We start from the raw sequence: 23,566 nt of genomic DNA, 5'->3' as shown, positions 1-23,566 counted from the left end.
CAGGCGCTGACTCTCGGAGCACATTGGCTGCCGGCCCCATTCCCAGGGAGCAGGCTGCGCTGTAGCCTCTGCAGTAAAAATGTCATACTGCTGAGCTTGCAGCTATAACTGCTAAGATGTTTAACAGTTACACACGTACCTAATTAACTACTTTTTAACATCACTAGTGAGTAGAGTAATATTGCCTTGGCAAGCAAAAAAAAGCTAGAGATGACCTTGTGCAGACTTTTCACCTTTTATTTATAATCTTGATGCCCAACGGATACACTGTCTCTTTGCTAGGTCCCAGAAAAATAGAGTCAACAGAATTCCCATTGGTTTGCTGCTGATATTCTGCACTTTTGAGTAGCTCTCATAAACCATGTATCAAGAGTAGTGCTCGGCCCACAACATTTTGGCACTTGAGGTGGGGAGCTGAAATGATGCCCCCAAGCCACCTTTTCTCCTTCCTGCCTGCCGTGTCTCGTGCCCTCCTTCCTCCAGCACAGCACTCCACCATCTCTGTGCATCTAGAGAGGAGAGAATACATATGCACCAGCAGCAGACAATTTCCTACGAACTCGGTCCTAGTGATGCCCCCCTACAGTCTGGCATCTTAGGCAGCCACCTTGGTTCACCTCATGGTAGGGCCAGCCTTGGCTCATACAAAGCAAGTTTCACTGCTCGAGCCATATCCAAGTGACTAAACGTCTTCCAGATGCACAGAGAGGCTATAGTGATGCAAGAAGGGATGAAGATTGACAGCCCTTGGTGGGTAAAGAACAGGTTAGGAACTACTTAGAAAAGCTAAACGTATACAAATCCATGTGTTCGGATTTAATGTATCTGAGGGTACTGAGGTCGTTGGCAAATGTCATTGAGGAGCCTTTGGCCATTATCTTTGACAAGTCGTGGAGATCAGGAGAAATCCTGGATGATTGGAAAAAGGCAAATGTAGTGCCCATCTTCAAAAAAGGGAAGAAGGACAATCCAGGGAACTATAGGCCGGTCAGTCTTACCTCGGTTCCTGGAAAAATCATGGAAGGGATCCTTAAGGAATCCATTTTGAGGCACTTGGAAGAGAGGAAAGTGATTAGGAATAGTCAGCATGGATTCACAAAGAGCAAGTCGTGCCTGACCAATCTGATTAGCTTCTATGATGAGGTAACTGGCTCTGTGGACATGGGAAAGTCAGTGGATGTGATATACCTTGACTTTAGCAAGGCTTTTGATACCGTCTCCCACAATATTCTTGCCAGCAAGTTAAGGGAATATGGATTGGATAAATGGATGGTAAGATGATAGAAAGCTGGCTAGAAGGCTGGGCCCAGCGGGTAGTGATCAACCGCTCGCTGTCAGAATGATGGCTGGTTTCTAGCGCAGTGCCCCAAGGTTTGGTTCTAGGACCCGTTTTGTTCAATATCTTCATTAATGACCTAGATGAGGGGGTGGATTGCAAGTTTGCAGATGACACTAAGCTAGGGGGAGAGGTAGATATGCTTGAGGGCAGAGATAGGGTCCAGAGTGACTTAGACAAATTAGAGGATTGGGCCACAAGAAATTTGATGAGGTTCAACAAGGACACGTGCAGAGTCCTGCACTTGGGACAGAAGAATCCCAAGCATAGTTACAGACTGGGGACTGACTGGTTAAGTAGCAGTTCTGCAGAAAAGGACTTAGGGATTACAGTGGATGAGAAGCTGGATAGGAGTCAACAGTGTGTCTTTGTAGCCTAGAAGGCAAATGGCATATTAGGTTTCAATAAGGAGGAGCATTGCCAGCAGATTCAGACATGTGATTATTCCCCTTTATTCGGCTCTGGTGAGGCCACATCTGGAGTATTGTGTCCAGTTCTGGGCCCCCCACTACAAAAAGGATGTGGACACATTGGAGAGGGTCCAGCAGAGGGCAACCAAAACGATTAGGGGGCTGGAGCTTATGACCTATGAAGAGCAGCTTAGGGAGTTGGGTCTGTTTAGTCTGCAGAAGCGAAGAGTGAGGGGGGATATGATAGCAGCCTTCAACTTCCTGAAGTGAGCTTCCAAAGTGGATTGAGAAAGGCTGTTCTCAGTGGTGACAGATGGCAGAACAAGGAGCAATGGTCTCACATTGAGGTGGGAGAGGTCCAGGTTGGATATTAGGAAAAACTATTTCACTAGGACAGTGGTGAAGCACTGGAATGGGTTACCTAGGGAAGTAGTGGAGTCTCCATCCCTAGAGATGTTTAAGTCTCGTCTTGACAAAGCCCTGGCTGGGTTGATTTAGTTGGGATTGGTCCTGCCTAGAGCAGGGGACTGGACTTGATGACCTTCTGAGGTCTTTTCCGGCTCTATGATTCTATGATTCACCATGGCTTAACCGTGTAAAAGAAGCAGTGAGAGATAAAGACATCTTTTAAAAACTGGAAGTCAAATCCTAGTGAGGTAAATAGAAAGAAGCATAAACACTGACAAATTAAGTGTAAAAATGTAATAAGAAAAGCCAAAAAGGAGTTTGAAGAACAGCTAGCCAAAAACTCAAAAGGTAATAAAATGTTTAAGTACATCAAAAGCAGGAAGCCGGCTAAACAACCAGTGGGGCCCCGGACGATCGAGATACAAAAGAAGCACTTAAAGATGAAGTAATTGCAGAGAAATTAAATGAATTATTTGCTTCAGTCTTCACGGCTAAGCATGTTAGGGAGATTCCCAAACCTGACCCATCCTGTGTAGGTGACAAATCTGAGGACTTGTCACAGATTGAAGTGTCATTAGAGGAGGTTTTGGAATTAATTGATAAACTTAACAGTAACAAGTCACTGGGCCCACATGACATTCACCCAAGACTTCTGAAAGAACTCAAATGTGAAATTGCAAACTAACAACTATCCTTTAAATCAGCTTCTGTATCCAATGATGGGAAGATAGCTAATGTAATGCCAGTATTTTAAAAGGGCTCTAGAGGCTATCCCAGCAATTACAGACTGGTAAGTCTAACATCAGTACTGGGCAAATTGGTTGAAACAATAGTAAAAAATAAAATTGTCAGACACATAGAAGAACATAAATTGTTGGGCAAAAATCAACATGGTTTCTGTAAGGGGAAATCATGTCTTATTAATCTATTAGAGTTCTCTGAAGGAGTCAACAAACATGTGGACGAGGGGGATCCAGTGGATATAGTGTACTTAGATTTCCAGAATGCCTTTGACAAGGTCCCTCACCAAAGGCTCTTATGTAAATTAAGTTGTCATGGGATTAGAGGGAAGATCCTTTCATGGACTGAGAACTGGTTAAAAGACAGGAAACAAGAGTAGGAATAAATGGTACATTTTCAGAACGGAGAGGTGTAACTAGTGGTGTTCCCCAAGAGTCAGTCCTAGGACCAATCCTATTCAACTTATTCATAAATGATCTGGAGAAAGGGGTAAACAGTGAGGTGGCAAAGTTTGCAGACGATACTAAACTGCTCAAGGTTAGTTAAGACCAAAGCAGACCGTGAAGAACTTCAAAAAGATCTCACCAAACTAAGTGACTGGGCAACGAAATGGCAAATGAAATTTAATTTGGATAAATGTAAAGTAATGCACATTAGGAAAAATAACCCCAGCTATACATATAATATGATTGGGGCTAATTTGGCTACAACTAATCAGAAGAGATCTTATAGTCATCGTGGATAGTTCTCTGAAGACGACATCCATGCAGCGTGCAGCAGCAGTCATAAAAGCAGACAGGCTGTTAGGAATCATTAAAAAGAGGGCTAGAGAATAAGATGGAGAATATTTTATTGCCCTTATATAAATCCATGGTACACCCACATATGGAATACTGCATACAGATGTAGTCTCCTCACCTCAAAAAAATATTTTGGCATTAGGGAAGGTTCAGAGAAGGGCAACTAAAATGATTAGGGGGGTTTGTAACGGGCCCCATGTGAAGAGAGATTAAAGAAATTGGGACTTTTCAGCTTGGAAAAGAGGAGACTAAGGGGGAATATGATGGAGGTATATAAAATCATGAGTGGTGTGGAGAAAGTGAATAAGGAAAAGTTATTTACTTGTTTCCATAATATAAAAACTAGGGGCCACCAAATGAAACTAATGGGCAACAGGTTTAACACAAATAAAAAGTAAGTTCTTCTTCTCACAACCCATAGCCAATTTCAGGAACTCCTTGCTTGAGGAGGTTGTGAAGGGTAGGAGTATAACAGGGTTTAAAAAAGAAAACTAGATAAATTCATGGCAGTTAAGTCCATAAATCGCTATTAGCCAGTATGGGTAAGGAATGGTGTCCCTAGCCTTTGTCTGTCAGAGGGTGGAGATGGATGGCAGGAGAGAGATCCCTTGATCATTACCTGTTCGATTCACTCCCTCTGGGGCACCTGGCATTGGCCACTGTTGGCAGGCAGGGTACTGGGCTGGATGGACCTTTGGTCTGACCCAGTATGGCCATTCTTATGGTCTCTGAACGCCTTCCAACCAGAGGGACTATATTTCAACTTGCAGATCAAAGCTTATTTTTTTAATTCCTTAACTTGAGCTATCATTGCCCGTCTTCTCTAACCACCTTTACTATTTAATGTACAATGCCACTTCACTTCCCCACTATTGACTCTGTACCCCCAGTGCAAACATACAAATTCTGGTCTCTCTCTCATTAATGAGTTCTGTGATCTCTTCATCCTTCTGTTAATTAATTCTGAACTCACTTTCCTGAATTAACCGATAGCCTTCTATCTCTTTGCTACACTCCTTTGCAGCTGCTGCATTCCTGGACATGCAGGAAGCCAACAGCCTCCCAGTAACTCCTCTTTATATGAGCTACTCAACTTCTCACTACCCCCTGGAAAAAGCAGCAGCACCCTCCAGTAATTGGGCTCTTCAATCTCCCTCTCCTTTTTTTAACAGAGATGGATCATATTCGTTGCTCGAGTACCCCCATCTCTCTCCACCTGAAGGGGGAGAAAATCCACACAGGCAATTCTTAGGCTGCCTTTTTCTCTTCAAACCTCTCCTCCAAAGAAATAACTAACTGCCCCTTAGCAACATCCATGAAAATGTTCTGCATGCAAGGCAAATATGTTTTTCAAGCCCGGGTATAACTTACTGAATTTAACTACACTACTGTTCATTACTAACATGGTTAATACAACTTGTCACCAAAAGAAAACTTGTTGTAAGCTTGCAGGATTCTGTTTGGTCACTACCAAAGATACAGCTAGTTCAGAAGCAGCATACATGGCTTAAGCACAAGGTACAAAATAACGGAGACACAAAATTTCTCACATGCATACTAGCTTAGTCTGCAAACAAACTATTTCTGTATTTACTGGCAATTTTGAAATGGAAAAAAGAAAAAACAGTTTGTACCCAGTTGTTTTGTTGACTTTTGGCAAGTTGACCTGACAGCTTTGCCAGCTTGCCAGCTGGGAGTTTGAAAATTTAGCAATTCATGAGTTATCCATATTTATGAAAGGTTCTGGGTTTCTGAATAAAAATCAAAGAATAGATTGTGATCAAGTTTCATTTTTAAGAAGAGACCACGTCAAAACTTAATTTCCCATACACACTACGTAAACACAAAAACAGCATTATTAAATGAAATTTCCAACAAAACATTTGTATAATATTACCAACAAGCCAGCACTAATATATTGTTGTGATAATAATATCACAAATAAACCATTCTGAAACCATAAAGTATCACCAATTTTCAAGTCTATCCAGCCCACTAACACATTCTACTCAATCTGGACTAATAGTATTAAATCTGCTAGCAGTTTTCTAAATCTATTCTACCACAAAAAAACTTGAAATATTTTCCTCTACTACTGCTTTCTGTATCAATTAAGTGGCTTTATTTGCAGTTTTCAGACAGATTCTTATAGATTCCCCACTTTCTAACCTGGCAAAGAGCTTGTCTACAATCTTAGTTGTCTATTTAACATGCCAGGGAGAAGGATTGTGTGTTACTTTTCAGCTACTTATTACACGTAGAAACACATTTAAAATACAGGTTGAACCTCTTTAGTCCAGCACCCTCAGGACCTGACAGGTGCTGAACAAGAGAATTTGCTGAACCTCAGGAGATCAGTATTGTCTAGCATCATTACCAAAACTTCCACTGCTTACTAGGCTCTTAGAAGACATTTAGGGGTGTTGCCGGACCAGGGAGTGCTGACTAGAGATCTTCAACCTGTAGTACCAGTGAGCCTGAACAGTTCAGTTAAGATCAGCATTAACTGAATCATGGTCATCCCAAAATAAATCTTGATATAATGGCCATCCCAAAAAACAAGGGGAAGAAACTGAAGAAAACTTAAATATCAAATTAGTGCATTGATTTTGCTACCTGAACAATTTAGACCAACACAAAAGGGAAGTAATACTTCAGATACAGAATTTGATACCGACACAAAGCAGCCTCTCTCTCTCCCCCCCCCCCGCCCCCCACTCACCTGTATCAGAACAATCCAAGAATTCAACCAGGGTCATTTAATCCAAATTACCTAATATATGGGAGCAGGAGGGAGGGAGGCTTCCACAATATAATTATGTAAATTAAAACAAAATAATTATTAATTCTGACTTGCTTGTGAGTAAACCATCACATCAAATCTTTTGCTAGATTCTTAAATAGAAAAATTAATCATGGCAAAGGCCACTTCAAAGGGCCTCTTCTCCTCATGCTAGAATGAACTCTTACTGTTAAATTTAGACTAAGACACACACCATTTTGAAAAAACAGAAAAGTATTTAAAGCAAAGCCGAAACCTCATCAACTTGTGCAGACTATCGTGTCTCTCTCCACTTAAGCTAAGGAAAATGCAAAAAAGGGAGACAATGATTCTATTACTTTACAAACCAAACAAGGTTACTAAGAAAAATGATCTAACACAACTGCTACTAGCAGACAGATGTGCAATAGCTCATTTCTTAAAAAGGACAGCTCCATCATCATCAGTAGCATCAAGAAAATATTTCAATGAAAAAAATGTGAGACATGCCTTACACATCCAAATCAGATAGCAACCATTACAAAAGGTATTTCTGGAATTTGCACAGAATTCATGAAAAAAATGACCCAATAAACACATTTTTATGGTAACAAATACATACAGTAATTGCTCGTTAAACATGTGCCCGCTTAACACGTTTTTGCAATAGCACGATTTTTTTTAGGGAATGTTTTTTCAACAACACGAGCGTCCCCGAAATAACACAAAAACAATCAAGCGGCGGACTACTCTGCACAGCGGTAGAAGTTGGTGAAAACAGGGTAATACGCATGAGCGGATGAATACATGTGGTCACAGCGCTCCTCTGCTCATTCACGTGGTTTATCTTTGTGTTTTAAGAAACCACAGCGACTTGTGTTTCTAGATATCTAATGTTGATGCTGACAACTCAGCACCAACAAAAAATTGACTTTGCCACCACCATCTGAAAAGCAACCCCCACCTTTTCCATTATTTTTAATGGGAAAATTGACCCCACATAGCACATTTTCACTTAGCATGAACATTTTCAGAAATGCATCTATAGTGTTTAATGAGGAATTACTGTATTATGACTAAGATTCCTTAATACTTGGCATGGTAAATGTATGCACATTAACAATGACAAAATAAAGTTTACAACTGTACAAACGTGATTACTCAGATTTATCATCTCACCAGAATATTGTGGTTGATGCTAACTCTTCAAAACTAGCATGAAATCTTTTACCATAATACTTCCGTAATATCTTTCAAAAAGACAGCACCAATCTCAGCAAAATGCATGCTTACATCATGCAGAGTTATAGATTTATAGCCAGTTCAAAGATTAAGTATTTCACTTTAATCACCTTCCTCTTAGAGGAACTGGTTTTCTTTCAACTCCCATCTACAAATTGACCAAGCCCAATCCCATGTAGCTTTCACAATATGGTGATTATAGACAGGTATATTATTCACAAAATGCATTTTTCTCTTTGGAAAATGTTTTGAGACTAAGTTAAAAATAATCTGTAAATGTTAAACGAATTCCATCTAAATGAAGTATCAGAGGGGTAGCCGTGTTAGTCTGAATCTGCAAAAGCGACGAGGAGTCCTGTGGCACCTTATAGACTAACTGAAGTGTAGGAGCATAAGCTTTCGTGGGCAAAGACCCACTTCGTCAGATGCATGCATGCATGCATCTGACGAAGTGGGTCTTTGCCCACGAAAGCTTATGCTCCTACACTTCAGTTAGTCTATAAGGTGCCACAGGACTCCTCGTCGCATCTAAATGAAGCTTCCAAAGGACTAATTTCCCAAAGCTTAGTAAAATTATTAGAAAAATTTACCAAGAAAAAAATCCAAGTAAGAGCACTGAAAGTTTAGATGCTCAAAAAGTCATAATTCCACAATCAACAGAGGGCAACTTTACCTAAAAGCCAAACCTGGTTCAGTAGCAAAGTGAAAGCAGCAGCAACAAAACAATGGGGAAAAAAGGGAAGCTGATAATAATGTGCAATTAATTTTATATAAGCTATGAAATGCAGAAAATTATGGGAAGCTAACATCAGGAGAAAAATCTATGGCTGGCAGGGCTATGGTCAATAAGGATATTGGTGACAAAATAAATTCTAGCAATTGTATAAGTCTAGATGAAGATGTAATATTACTGGTAATGCTGCAGTGAAAAAACAACAAACCTTGGCAATTATTCATGTTTCATATTTGAAAAGCAGCATGATATGCTTTTATCACATTCAAATGTGAATTACTTTCTACTCCATTAGCAGTTAAGGAGAATACTAAACAGTATCTGCTAAGGATAAACATTTTAAAGTCAATAGGCCCAGATAACTTAAGAGTCCTAAGAGAGCTGGGTGAAGAGAGCTATAGCCTGCTATTGTTTTTTTAATAAGTCTTGGGAGTACAGGGGAAAATTTAGAAGACCAGGAGAGTGGTAATCTGGTGCCAATATGCAAGGTGAGCCAAGTAACTATAGGCTGCAGCTTGACAACACTCCTGGGCAAAATTATGGAAAACCTAATTCACCGAAGAATAAAGAGATAGGAAGTTAATTACAGGCAGTCCCCGAGTTACGCGGATCCGACTTATGTCGGATCCGCAGTTACGAACGGGGCCCTTCCTCTCCCTGGTCTCCAGCAGACCAGGGAGAGGAAGCAAAGCGGCGGAACACGTGGGCAGCGGACAGCCCAGACGCGTCTGGGCTGTCCGCTGCCCGCGTGTTCCACCGCTTTGCTCCCCGTCCCCCTGGTCTACAGACCAGGGGGACGGGGAGCAAAGCAGAGCAAAGCCACGGAGCCCAAGGGCAGCAGGACAGCCACGGCGCGTCTGGGCTGTCCCGCTGCCCCCGGGCTCCGCGGCTTTGCTCCGGACACCTGTGGTACAGCAGCTGGGGCGCTGCCAGTTGGTCCCGTAGCGCCGCTCTGGGCGCTACTGGACCAACCAGGCAGCACCCCAGCTGCTCTGCCCCAGGCATCCTGATTCAGCCACTGCTGGTCAGTTTCAGCAGCGGCTGAATCAGGACGCCTGGGGCAGAGCAGCTTGGGTGCTGCTGGGTTGGTCCAGTAGTGCCGAGGAGCGGCGGCGCTACTGGACCAACCCAGCAGCACCCCAGCTGCTCTGCCCCAGGCGTCCCCAAGTCAGCCGCTGCTGAAACTGACCAGTGGCTGACTACAGGAAGCCCCTGCCCCGGGCTTCGTGGAATCAGCCGCTGATCAGTATCAGCAGCAGCTGACTTGGGGATGCCTGGGGTTCTTAAGTTGAATCTGTATGTAAGTCAGACCTGGCGTCCAGATTCAGCCGCTGTTGAAACTGATCAGTTTCAGCAGCGGCTGAATCTGGACGCCAGTTCCAACTTACATACAGATTCAACTTAAGAACAAACCTACAGTCCCTATCTTGTACGTAATCCGGGGGCTGCCTGTAATGCCAATCAACATACTTTTATAGAAAATAGGTCATCACACAAACCTCATTTAATTCTTTAATTAGAGTAAGGGTTTGCCTGATAAAGTATCTGCATAAACGTAATAAAATTTTTGTAAGACTTTTCAACGTAGTTCTGCACAACATTCTAATTGAAACATTAGCACTATACAATATCAAAGAATACAAAGTATTAAGAACAGGCTCATCTCAAAAGGCAGGTGTCAGTGGGGAAACATCAAATGGAAATGATTCGATGGGGGTTCTGCAAGGATGTGCATTACTCTACAACACTATTCAACATTTAGCAATGCTCTGGAAATAAAATATAAAATCCTTGCTGATAAAATTTGCTTAGGACACAGACTGGTGGAATGGCAGATGAAAACCAGGCAATTATACAGAGTGGCTGGGATCACTAGGTTAGCTATGCCCACTCAAAAAAAAAAAAAAATGCTTATTCAGCCAAATGTAAGGTCATGTATCTAGGGCAGGGGTCGGCAACCTATGGCTCGGAAGCCAAATATGGCTCACTAGGGAGCCAGGTAGGGCTCTTCTGGAGCCCCAAATCAGTCCCCACCTTCCTCCCTGGGCATCAGGGAGCCAGTGCTGGTGCTACAACCTTACGGCCCCCACAAGCCTGGAACACCATTGCCAGCTTCCTGCAGAAAGGGCGAGTGGGAGGAGAAAGCCGCAAGCCTCCGTACAGGATCTGGCAAGCAAAAGAACAAACAGGCTAAAAATGGCTTGGTGAGGCAGCCTTTTCCTTTCCCCACATGAAAATCCTCAGTCCTCCCTGCTCCCATTATGGGTCTGGAGCACCAGGGGCATGAAGTGTTTCAAGTGGGAGTGTAAGGGGTCACATCAGGGAAGGTTGGGGGTTTTGGAGGGGAGGAGGACTTCTCACTTTTGTGGTCCCTGACTGATTTTTCTGTGGGTCAGTGGCTCATGACCCAAAAAAAAGGTTCCCCTCTCCTGCCAGAGATAAAGACAATGTTGAAACCTTGTGTGTTGGACATAATATTTTACTTTATTTTAAAATGAAGCCTGGCCAACAAGCCCCCAGTTGGGGCCCAGCCCCCATGTGGACACAGCATCATAATGCTCCTGCACCCCCACCCACACACGTGCCAACCCTGAGCTCATCATACACCTGGACCTCACATACTCCCACATCCCCACTCTTGCACCCCCACATCCTTAGTCCTCTGCCATAACACACCTACACCTCCAAATACCCCAACCTTTTGCCCTGAGTTCATCGTACACCCCAGTCTCTTGCCCTGAGCCCCTTATACATCCCAACCCAGACTCCTTCCCTCCCCCGCAATCCCAGCCCCCTGCCATAAGATTGACAGAAAACAGCCTGAATGCATGCATGAAGCTGGATTTGACCACTTATGATGTAAACTTCAAAGAAACGTGCAAAAAGATGCAGCAGCAGAAGTCCCATTAAATAAAACCTGTGAGTAAAATGTTTCAGTTCTGCTATTATTAATTATGTCAGTTACCAATAGTATTAAATTGTTTATTTTCAGTCATGCACGTGGGCTGTCTTATACGGCTCTTTGTTGATCATTTGTTCTCAATATTGATGTAGTTTGGCTCTTTGGTTTGAAAAGGTTGCCAACCCCTGATCTAGGGGAAAAAACACAGGCCATACCCACAGAATGGGGCTTTATATCTTGGATGTCACGGACAGAACTGAAACTAAAATCCCAGTGCAATGCTGTGGCGAAAAGGTCTAATGCAATCCTAGGACACAAATACAGGAGTAGTGAGGAGGAGAATGGAGAAAATTTTACTCTTGTATGTGGCACTGCTGAAACTAATAATGAAATACTGCGTAATGTTAGAATCGTAGGTCTGGAAGAGACCTCAAGACATCGTCCAGTCCAGTCCCCTACGTTCATGGCAAGGTTAAGTATCATCTAAGCAATCCCTGACAGATGTTTGTCTAACCTGTTCTTTCAAATCTCCGATGCTAGAGATTGCACAACTCTCTAGGCATCATATTCCAATGCGTAAGAACCCTATCAGTTTAGAAGGTTTTTTTGGTGTCCAACCTAAATCTCTCTGCCCATGACCAGAAAGGGTTAAGCATTCTTGGCAGAGATGGAGTTCACCTTTCCAGGAGCGGGAAGGCCTTGTTTGGACACAGACTGGCTAACCTTGTGAGGAGGGCTTTAAACTAGGTTCGACGGGGACAGGTGAGCAAAGCCCACAGGTAAGTGCTGAATGTGCGGGACTGGGAGATAGGTTGGAAATGGGGGGGGACTACGGCCTATAACGGCAAGGAGAAAGGAGGGTCAGGGCACAACAGGGAGGCAAGATCAAATCAGTATCTTAGATGCCTATATACAAAAGCGAGAAGTATGGGTAATAAGCAGGAAGAACTGGAATTGCTAACAAATAAATACAACTATGATATCATTGGTATTACAGAAACCTGGTGGGATGGGATGCACGATTGGAATGTTGGTATGGAAGGGTACGGCTTGCTCAGGAAGGACAGACAGGGAAAAAAGGGAGGAGGGGTTGCCTTGTATATTAAAAATGTACACACTTGGACTGAAGTGGAGATGAACGTAGGAGATAGCTGTGTAGAGAGTCTCTGGGTTAAGCTAAAAGGGGTAAAAAACGAGGGTGATGTCATGCAAGGAGTCTACTACAAGACACCTAGCCAGGTGGAAGAGGTGGATGAGGCCTTTTTTAAACAATTAACAAAACTATCCAAAGCCCAAGATTTGGTGGTGATAGGGGACTTCTACTATCCAGACATATGTTGGGAAACTAACATAGCGGGGCACAGGCTATCCAATAAGTTTCTGGACTGCATTGGAGACAATTTTCTGTTTCAGAAGGTTGAAAAAGCTACCAGAGGAGAAGCTGTTCTGGATTTGATTTTAACCAATAGGGAGGAACTAGTTGAGAACTTGAAAGTGGAAGACAGTATAGGGGACAGTGATCATGAAATAATAGAGTTCATGATCTTAAGGTAAGGTAGAAGGGAGACCAGCACAATTGAGGTAATGGATTTCAGGAAGGCAGATTTTGATAAGCTCAGAGAGCTTGTAGGTAAGGTCCCATGGGAAGCAAGACTGAAGGGAAAAACAACTGAGGAGAGTTGGAAGTATTTCAAAGGGACGTTGTTAAGGGCCCAAAAGCAAACAATTCCGCTGTGTAGGAAAGATAGAAAATATGGCAAAAGACCAGCTTGGCTTAACAAGGAGATCTTGCATGATCTCAAAATAAAAAAGGAGTCCTATAAAAAATGGAAGCTAGGACAAACAACAAAGGATGAATATAGGCAAGCAACACGCGAATGCAGGGGCAAGATTAGAAAGGAAAAGGCACAAAATGAGATCAAACTAGTTACAGGCATAAAGGGAAACAAGAAGACCTTTTATAAATACATTAGAAACAAGATGAAGACCAAGGACAGGGTAGGCCCACTGCTCAGTGAGGAGGGAGAAGCAGTAACAGGAAACTTGGAAATGGCGGAGATGCTCAATGACTTCTTTGTTTCGGTCTTCACCGAGAAGTCTGGAGGTGTGCCTAACGTAGTGAATACAAGCAGAGAGAGGGTAAGTTTAGAAGATAGGATACACAAAGAACAAGTTAAAAATCACTTAGGAAAGTTAGATGTCAGCAAGTCACCAGGTCCTGATGAAATGCATCCCAGGATACTCAAGGAGCTGATAGAGGAGGTATCTGAGCCTTTAGCTATGATCTTTGAAAAATCATGGCAGACAGGGGAGATTCCAGAAGACTGGAAAAGGGCAAATATTGTGCCCATCTATAAAAAGGGGAATAAGAACAACCCAGGAAACTACAGACCGGTCAGTTTAACGTCTGTCCCAGGGAAGATAATGGAGCAGGTAATTAAGGAAATCATATGCAAACACTTGGAAGGTAATAAAGTGATAGGGAATAGCCTGCATGGGTTTGTGAAGAACAAGTCATGTCAAACTAATCTGATAGCTTTCTTTGATAGGATAACGAGCCTTGTGGATAAGGGAGAAGCGGTGGATGTCATATACCTAGACTTTAGTAAGGCATTTGATACGGTCTCGCATGATATTCTTATTGATAAACTAGGCAAATATAATTTAGATAGGGCCACGATAAGGTGGGTGCATAATTGGCTGGATAACCGTAGTCAGAGAGTTGTTGTTAACGGTGCTAAATCCTGCTGGAAAGGGATAACACGTGGAGTTCCGCAAGGGTCTGTTTTGGGACCCGTACTGTTCAATATCTTCATCAATGATGTAGATATTGGGATAGAGAGTACGCTTATTAAGTTTGCAGATGATACCAAACTGGGTGGGGTTGCAACTTCTTTGGAGGATAGGGACATAATTCAAAATGACCTTAGCAAGTTAGAGAAATGGTCAGAGGTAAACAGGATGAAGTTTAATAAAGAGAAATGCAAAGTGCTCCACTTAGGAAGGAACAATCAGTTCCATACATACAAGATGGGAAGCGACTGTCTAGGAAGGAAAGGGATGTAGGGGTCATAGTGGACCACAAGCTGAATATGAGTCAACAGTGTGATGCTGTTGCAAAAAAAGCAAATATGATTCTAGGTTGTATCAACAGGTGTGTTGTAAGCAAAACTCGTGAAGTCATTCTGCCGCTCTACTCTGCACTAGTTAGGCCTCAGCTGGAGTACTGTGTCCAGTTCTGGGCGCCACATTTCAAGAAAGATGTGGAGAAATTGGAAAGGGTACAGAGAAGAGCGACAAGAATGATTAAAGGTCTAGAGAACATGACCTATGAAGCCAGGCTTCATGAACTGGGCTTGTTTAGTTTGGAAAAAAGAAGATTAAGGGGGGACATGATAGCGGTTTTCAAATATTTAAAAGGGTGTCACAAGGAGGAAGGAGAAAATTTGTTCCTCTTGGTTTCTGAGGACAGGACAAGGAGTAATGGGCTTATAGTGCAGCAAGGGAGGTTTAGATTGGACATTAGGAAAAAATTCCTAACTGTCAGGGTGGTCAAATATTGGAATAAATTGCCAAGGGAGGTGGTGGAATCTCCCTCTCTGGAGATATTTAAGAACAGGTTAGATAGACATCTGTCAGGGATGGTGTAGACGGAGCTTGGTCCTGCTTTGAGGGCAGGGGGCTGGACTCAATGACCTCTCGAGGTCCCTTCCAGTCCTATGATTCTATGCTTCTGCAGGATAACAACCCGAATTCAACCTTTACAGACATGATTTCTGCGTATTTACATATAATATTGTTTGAGGTTAACAGTGCAACCAAATTATTACTGTCTATGATGTATTCATCTCTCTTAGAAATGTATGGCAAATCATTTGTGAATGGCAGAAAGCAATTAACTTAGGTTAAACTGTATAGCTTGGGAAGTGGATCTATTTGGAAGTCTTCAGTATTGCCTACAGTTCACCTAAAGACTCTGAACTGCGAAGAGAAGCTGATATCTGCGTAAAAGAACCTGGGGTCCTGATCCTTTTTCACCTCAGATAGAAAAAGCGTGTTGCTTTATCAGGGAAAGCATAAGTAATCAAATTTGAGACCTGCCAGCCCACTTAGATCCACCCTGAAATATGGGCACTAGACTCTAACCTATAGACTAATTCTGTAAGAACTCTTCATCTACAAAGCTCACCATCGCTACTATGAATATGACCACAGAACTGTACTCATGTCTGTATGTATATTGATCTTTTAACCATTACTTGCTCTTTTCTAAATTTTAGTTTAGTTAAAAATTGGCTACAAGGGTGTATTTGGGTAAGATCTGGAATATTCATTGATCTGGAAGGTAATGTATCTGGTCTTTTGGGATTGGTAGAACTGAAGACTGCTTTCTCAAAATCCATTAACTTTGTTGTCCTGTTCTCCCTTCTTAACATGCCTTGGAATCATGAACTCTACCATTTCGTGATCAGTTTCACACAAGCTACCAGTTGCTACGCATTTGTTAAAATCAAATATAAAACAGTCCTTTAATAGCTTTCTCCACCTTCTGAAATAAAAAATTATCTCCAACACATTCCAAGAACTTGCTGGATAATCTGTTCTGTCCATATCCATAAAAATAAGTTGAAAAAAAAAAAAGAGAGAGAGACGATGCAGGTAACAGTCACCAAAGTTACTTTGAGATTTGGAGAAAATGTGCTGAGAAATAAAAGGCCCAACCAGTTTAGCTTATTAAAAAGACGACAGAGTATTTCTAGTCTAGAAAGGTAAACCAAGCTATATCAGGTCAACTTATAGTCACCACACTAATTACTGTGGTGTGCGTCCACACTACCCTCCATGGGTCAGTGGTCCACATCCTCACCAAGAGTGCTTCCACTGATCTAAGAGAGGCAATAGGTTAGCAGCTCTCCAACAGAACCATAGGCTACCCATAAGCTCCTGCAGGCTTCCCACCCGCTGTTCCACAACAGAAGCAGGTAAGGAAGTCACCCTGGGTTTCTCATCATAATTCCCAGACAGGAGCAGGGTCCAGCTACTCAGCTCTCTAGGAAGTATGGGACAGCAGGACTTTTGCTTTCAGGATTTCTCGTTCATTTCACAGCTCCTGTCGTGAAACTGAAATCAGTTAACAGCTAATATAAGAAACACATGGTCTACACACAGACTCTGCACCATCCTAACTATACTGATGCAAGCCCTGAACACCTCTTGGGGAAGTGGATTTATTATGTCATTGTAGTAGGGTGCTTACAATGGTGGGAGCAAGGCTATAATTTAGACGTTGACATAGTAAATTGATGTAAGTTGCTTTACATCAACCTGTGTAGTGCAGATTAGACCTAAAATTAGGACTTTATTATTGCATAAATACCTTTGGTGGGAGAAAATATGTAATTGAGCAGATAAGGCATAGTAAGAACCAATGTCCGGAATGGAGGGGAACACATGCAGTGTTATTGTAATTGTGTTGGTTCTAGGATATTAGAGACAAAAAGTGGGTAAAGTAATATCTTTTATTGGATCAACTTTTGTTGGTGAGAGAAGTTGCTCCAATAAAAGATATTATTTCATCTGCTTTGTCTTTCTCGAACATATGCTTCAGTCAAATACAAAATTATTAGGTTCAAATACATGCTTTAAACGATGAATCCATGAAGAATGAAGTTATCAGTTCACGGTGTGAACTAGAAAGTACACTCCAGTTCTAAAGATAATCGCCTAAATTTAAAATGTGGAATAGTGCTAGAATCGGGATCAACTTGAGTATGCTCTCAATGTCTCAAAACTTGTGACCCTCGAGATCATTTATATGGGTGCACTTTTGTGGTTCTGAACCTCAGTTAACTTTCTACCACATTTAAGATTTTTCATTTTACTATAGCATTAAGCACTTCCTGGATTGAGGAGGGGGGGAAAGGGGGGGAGGGAGAGAGGGGGAGAGAAAAAAAAAAGTATCTTACCTTTGGTGCAAGCACATAGTCTGTCTGTGCCCGAGCAGTATATCACAGAGACAAACATATCTGGTTCCTCATTTCCCTCCTTTTTAGGTGGCTCCACTTTGGCCAGAATTTCAAAATTCGAAAGATCTAAAATTTTTACATATCCTCCCTGAGTAGTTATTACCAAGTGCCCAAGTGTAGAAACCTCTGATTTTTTCTCTCTCCCATTACCATTCTTAGGAGTTAAATGTATTTCTTCTACAGTCTCCTCACACTCATCATCTCGATTATCCAGTACATCTGGTGGGAGCAAAATCAGTGAGGTAATTGTGTCCTGGGGGTCTTTGATATGCTGGATTTTTATTGGTTCCTCATCTAGAGTCACCACTCTAGTGGCATAGTTCATTTTGTAAAGCATTAGATATCCACCACTAATATTTCTCTGCTCAGGTTGAATTATTAAAGGATTTTGTACATCTGCTGGTGACTCATGCTTGATCACACTGATATTTGTGCCATTCACAACAGCCAAACTCGACTCTAGTTCACCCTTCCTTCTGTTACATAGTGCTGAATTTAATTTATTTAAATTATTCAAGGCCTCTACTTGATTTATTGCACTCAGGGATTCAACAGGGCATGTCCGTAATCCAACTAACAAATGAACTCCATCTGCACAAGGAGTGACTGAATCTACACAAAGGTTCTCCTCCTCTGCAAACTTAGGCAGTCTCAGGCACTGAACCAATGTCCCAGGCTTGGGAACCATAGAGTTCCACTTATCAGAGTCTGGAGAAGTTAGACTGGCTGCTGCATCTGCAAACTGTTGAATATAAGTCACAGGTGGATCCTGCAACAGCAACTGTTCCTGACTGTCGAGCTCCATCTCAATGATCTGTGGAACTGTGAAACCATCATCATGTAAACTTTTACTCATAATATTGTTCATCTGTGAAAAGATTTTTCCTGCTTTTTCATCAGACTCCTTAATGCTGTAAAGGAGCAATATGGGTAAAGTCCTCCTCACCAGAGGGGAATTCAGTTCTGAATTAGTGCAGGATTCATTGTCAGTTGATCCCTGCTCTGATACACTCTCACCTCGAGTCCTGCTTAAACCATCCAATGACCTCTGTGAGTTACTACTAACAGGAGAGGTAGCAGGTGATTTGTATGTTAATAAACCCCCAGCTAACAAACAAGGAAAAGGAATGTTGTGTTGTTCCAGATGCTTTTCCTTCATCTTTTCACTCTTGCAGTTTGCCAGACAAGGATTTGCACCAAGTTCTTCTAGATCCTTAACTGTGTCTTCAAGCACATTTGCAACAATTTCCCACTGAAGTTTCTCAGGCTGCTGAAGAATACTCAAAGCTGTAATATCGAGGCTCACTTCCATCGTTTCTTTTTGTGATGTATGCCCTTTAGAAGAAACAATGCATTAGTTGATGTATATAATTCACCATAACCTATATGATTTGGTTTATGTTATAGACTAATTCTATTAACTAACCATTTTGTCATTTCTCTATGTACCTTGATAGATAGATTAGATACACAAAAATATGACTTTTCCATATCAGGGGTTGGAAAACATTAACTACAAAAATGCAGCTGCAGTAAGTTGATCATGGCATCCTTTTTGCTGCCCACTACACTATGCTTCAGACAGATACCATTTCCAGATATTAAAATTATACATTTAGTACAACCCAGTCTTAAAAGGTGGCCCATCTAGAATGAAGTCAAATTTAAACTAACATTTTTATATACTGCTAAGGACAAAGGAATTTACATTTCAAAGAAGTGAATGTGGTACCACAAACACCGTTCCATCTAAAAACTCTTGGAAATTAAAGGTTGCTGCTTTGGAATCTCACTTCTGAATTTCCTGACTTAAGACTTTAAGTCTGCTCTTAACTCCTGCCCTACCTTATTCTCAATTTACCAACAGAATTGAAAATAAGAGCGCGTCACGGAGTTTACTCTCATCCCTTCTTCTCTATCTTGCTTTTTGTATTAAACATCATGCAAAATAATCAAGCATAGCAAAAGTTAACTCACTATATTCCTTTCATATAAAAGGAGCTAAAGAGTATTTTTTTAATAAGCACAGTTTTACATCTCTCTTCACTAGTAATACCACAGGGAGCAAAAAATGTCAATTACAGTTACGTCTATTTCAAATTCTTGTTGTCCTTGTTCAGCAGCTGTTCATTTAACCAGTGGTGTGTATAAGATTAAATGAAAACAGGTAACACAAATCAACATGAAAATAAAAACAACAAACATCGTACAGAGTTCCGTAAGATAAATGACTATGAGAGTTTATATGTACTGATGAGAGAAAGCAAGAAACAAAACCCAAGAATCTTTATATTCAATATAGCTTTGAATCCTTAATAATTTTGTCTATGGAAAAAAATGTGCACAACTGAAAGTTGCTGTACAACTGCTCAAGTTGACAATTACATTTTTATTTTAAGTCTCCTGCAGAATCATTTACTTCTTCAGTTCCAGAAATGGAACAATCCAGACCCAAATTCAAATAATATTTTTTCCCTTTTTTTACTTTAGCAGTGAACTTCATGTATTTCTTTGGTTACAGGAGCTATTTTAATACTTTATTAACAATTTTCAGACACTACTTTCATACAGAACTGTATATTCTTCCCCAATGACTTTTTTTTGCTATTAACCTATTGAGAAGAACTTTATCACTATTATCAAAATTAATGACCTTCCAGTTTCATCTAACACCATTTCATTAGCTGAATGACAATTTCTTATTTTCAAATGCCTAGATCTAACTTCATGTAATTTTACATTATTTCACAGTCATAAACCCCAACTGATTATGCTGCAGTTCTATTACTCCTGGGAGAAAACTACCTTTTGCCAATTTCTTGGCTCCCCCACAGAAAAATGGGGGAGCACAGAAGTCTGCCAGGAACGCAAGCCCCTTCCCCATCAGTGGAGGAGTAGAAAGGCTGGCCACATTTGCATCCAGGGAGAGACATTAAGGAGCTAAGGTGGGGCATGTGCCTGCATGTAAATGGAGACTCATTCGGTCTCTTCCTCACTGTTGCTGCATCTGGGGTTTGAAGGCATAGGAAGCAGGCTCTCTCCCTGAGGCACAGCAGAAATGTAAGAACTACTAAGCAACTTCAGGGGGTAGCTGAGTTAGTCTGTACAGGAAAAAACAACAAATAGTCTGGTAGCACTTTATAGACAAACAAAACATGTAGATGGTATCATGAGCTTTCGTAGGCACAGCCCACTTCTTCAGATGACTGTTCCCATTCTTAGTCAATTAAGATTCCTTTCCCTTGCCAGAGTGGTGTAAAGGAGCCTCATTGTAAATTACAGTAATGGAATTCTCAGCTAGGAAGGTTTATGTGCATTCTCTCTTCCTCTCCTGCAGCTTTGGACTAAATTACACAGCTTTTAGTGACATCTTATGGCCCTGTGATCCAAGACTATGTTTTTACGTACACATGCAAGACAGCAGAGTTGAAATTAAGTTCTTTTCCTAACCTGCAAATTCTTAAATTAACTTATTTTTCTATACTGTGTTCAAAAATATCACACTCACCTGTCACAGATTCTGATCTGGAATGCTCTTCACTGTCTGAATCCTCCAATAGGTCATCACTAAAAGCCAATACAGTTCAATGAGATTTTTTAGAAATGGCAGCTGCAGCATTTGCAATCATGGATTATACACTGCATTTTTTAATCTCAATCCACCAAAGATTTTACTAACTTGAATTCTCACAATGTTATGAGGTACAATAGGTTTTAATCTGGAAATGAGCAGGCTGACAAGCTTGCTCAATGTCACAGTCCAAGATATAATTAGAATGTAGGGTTCTTGATACCTAATCTTATGCAATAACCAACAGATCATATTCCCTTCAGGGTAACAGTCATTTAATGACATTTAGGAAGTGAAGTGTTCACATTACCTCCCATGGGCGTCTGGTATAACAGGCAGGGGAAGGCACAGCCTTCCCAATCTGCCAGCTTGGCCCCACCCATATTCTGTCCCCCAGAAGGCCTACTCTAAGCATTTTGGGGGTGGAGTGTTGCTGCTGCCCCCTTCTCTTTCATGGTGGTGGTGCACACAGCACTGTGGTGGTGGCTTAGCTCTGTGGGGGTCGAGCCTCAGCACAAGAGGTATGGCTGGGGGTGGAACTAGAAGTTTGCCTCCCCCAGCCCTACCTTCACTGACCACCCACAACTATCCCCCTATTAAGTATTATGCTGTACCGGGTCAAGAGGGCAAGATTGGCAAGTTTTTATCTGAATTCTCTTAAAAATCTTTCCCAGTCCTGATGGAGTGGAAAGACTGCAATGCAGGTGAGCCACTACTGCTGAGAGGACTTTCATAAAGACCCTTGGAGATTCCCACAGAGTCATGACACTATGTTGGTAATGTTCTGAGCCTATGACAAAACACAGACTTTTGAGGCAGGAATGAAGAATGACATGGAAGTAGGCATCTTGAAAGTCAAGGGCAATAAGCCAGTCCTCTGGATATAGGAATAGGATGATGGTAGCTCGCAACAGAATACAGGTGTCCTGGCTCCTGAGGTCCAGTATCTGCTTCCAACCACCAGGGAATATTAAGACTCCTGGACTTTCTCTAATGCAGGGGTCTCAACCAGTGTTCTCACTAAGATTTTCCATCCGTAAGTGGAGTGAATTTTGTCTGTGCACCAATACCGAGCTCATGTGCATTTGTTCGGGTGAGTGCCAACCATTGTACCCACAGGTGTTACTGCTCGCGAAAAACTCCCCCCGCGCAGAGACCCCAGCCCACCCCCACCCGGTTGGGACCCCAAGCCCTGCTCCCAGGCAGCACCCTCCTACTTCTTGGGGCGACAGTGAAACTTGTCCCCACAGGGAGCACTGCTCCCAGGGCAGGCGGTGTACAGGACCCACAGAGCTGGCTGTGAGTTTCCACCTGGGGCAGAGTAAGGCTGCTGCCAGTGCTCCGGGTTTTCAAGAAGTGGGGTGCTGAGGGTGGGGCAGCAACATGTGGGGAGCTAGAGTGGGGGGGCAAGCAAGGGGTTGAAAGGAGCAGGAAGCTCAGAGCCAGAGGGCAGTAAGGGATGGGAAGGTGGGGAGAGGGATGCAGGGGGCACCAGTTCCAAGAGCAACTGCACAGCAGCCTGGCTCCAGCTCAGGAAGTTGCCTACTACACGACCTAATCCAGAAGCAGCTGGGCAGCCACCATGTGGTCCTAGGCCCAGCTCCAGCCCTGGGTAAGAGCTGGAGCTGAAGCCCAGGCTGCCATGTGGCTGCTCCTAGTGCACAGCTGTCCCCACTGGACAGCTTGTAACACAGGTCAAGCTTCAAGCAGTAGAAAAGTAACTTACACAATGGCCGGTCTGTGCCTCCCTATTGCCCACACCTGGGAGCACTGCACAGGCACAGACAGACAATGCTGCTTATAATTTGCTGTAGAGAGTACACAAGCACACACACCTTATACCAAGAGGAAAGTCTACTTAAGGAAGCATTTAACTTAAAAAGAAAAACTAGTTTCTGCTTCCGTGCAGACTGGCTATTGCTTTCTGGATCCATGGAACTTTAGTAAGAACGTTTAGAAATATGATACATTTCAACGCCCACATCCCAGAAATTTTTGATCAATGACTGCTTTATGGGTATGACACAACAAGAAAGTCTACATTAACTTATGATGCGCAGATATAGTGATAAGATCTCACCGAATACAGAGATGTATTCATTGTCAATATATGAAAGCTTTTTTTTTGGTCAACTGCCATGCTTTGCTTTGCCTGATACCACTTTCGTCTGCATCATGTCATAGCTAACAGACTAAAATGCCTCTGGACAGGGAATGTCTTCTCTTTGTAAAATGACTTGCAAACTAGGCATGTTAAATAGTGGTCAGGAAGCTAATCAAGTAGTTGATGGAATTTCCATCGACTACTCGAGTAGTCAGTAAGAGGGCTCACAGTGGCTTTGCTTTTTAAATGTAGTAAGAGCCTTCAGGCTCTTGCTGCACCTCTGTTTGTAAATGTAGTATCTGGGAGCCAGTGCGAGCCAGGACTGCTCAGTTTTGGTTTGCACGGTTTTCCCCCAATGCACCTCTACCACCCCCTTCCCCCCCCCGCGGAAATGATGGTGGGGGGAAGCAATTTTTAAGCTGGCTACCCGCAGCACCGGCCCCTGTTCCTCCCCCTTGCTGCCTCTGATACAGAGGCAGCAACAGGGGGAAGAAATTAGTCAAGGCTTATCGGGTAGTCAACTAGTCGTTTA

At 42.3% G+C, this 23,566-nt stretch overlaps 1 protein-coding gene across 5 annotated transcripts in view; it reads right to left on the bottom strand.

Moving 5' to 3' along the window:
* Positions 1 to 23,566, bottom strand: part of BIRC6 (baculoviral IAP repeat containing 6) — a 339,419-nt gene that overhangs the window by 278,515 nt on the left and 37,338 nt on the right. For all 5 annotated transcript variants that reach the window (XM_075924970.2, XM_089776902.1, XM_089776900.1 and 2 more), the window contains exons 9-10: positions 20,868 to 20,926; positions 17,300 to 18,694 (exon numbers count right to left, since the gene is read on the bottom strand). In XM_075924970.2, the coding sequence (XP_075781085.1) occupies positions 17,300 to 18,694; positions 20,868 to 20,926 (1,454 nt within the window). The remainder of the gene's footprint in view (positions 1 to 17,299; positions 18,695 to 20,867; positions 20,927 to 23,566) is intronic.

Source organism: Pelodiscus sinensis, chromosome 3, assembly GCF_052426305.1.
Source record: "Pelodiscus sinensis isolate ZL-2025 chromosome 3, ASM5242630v1, whole genome shotgun sequence".
Taxonomy (NCBI): domain Eukaryota; kingdom Metazoa; phylum Chordata; order Testudines; family Trionychidae; genus Pelodiscus; species Pelodiscus sinensis.
Note: the sequence above shows the minus strand (reverse complement) of the source record. Positions and strands in the feature narration are given on the sequence as shown.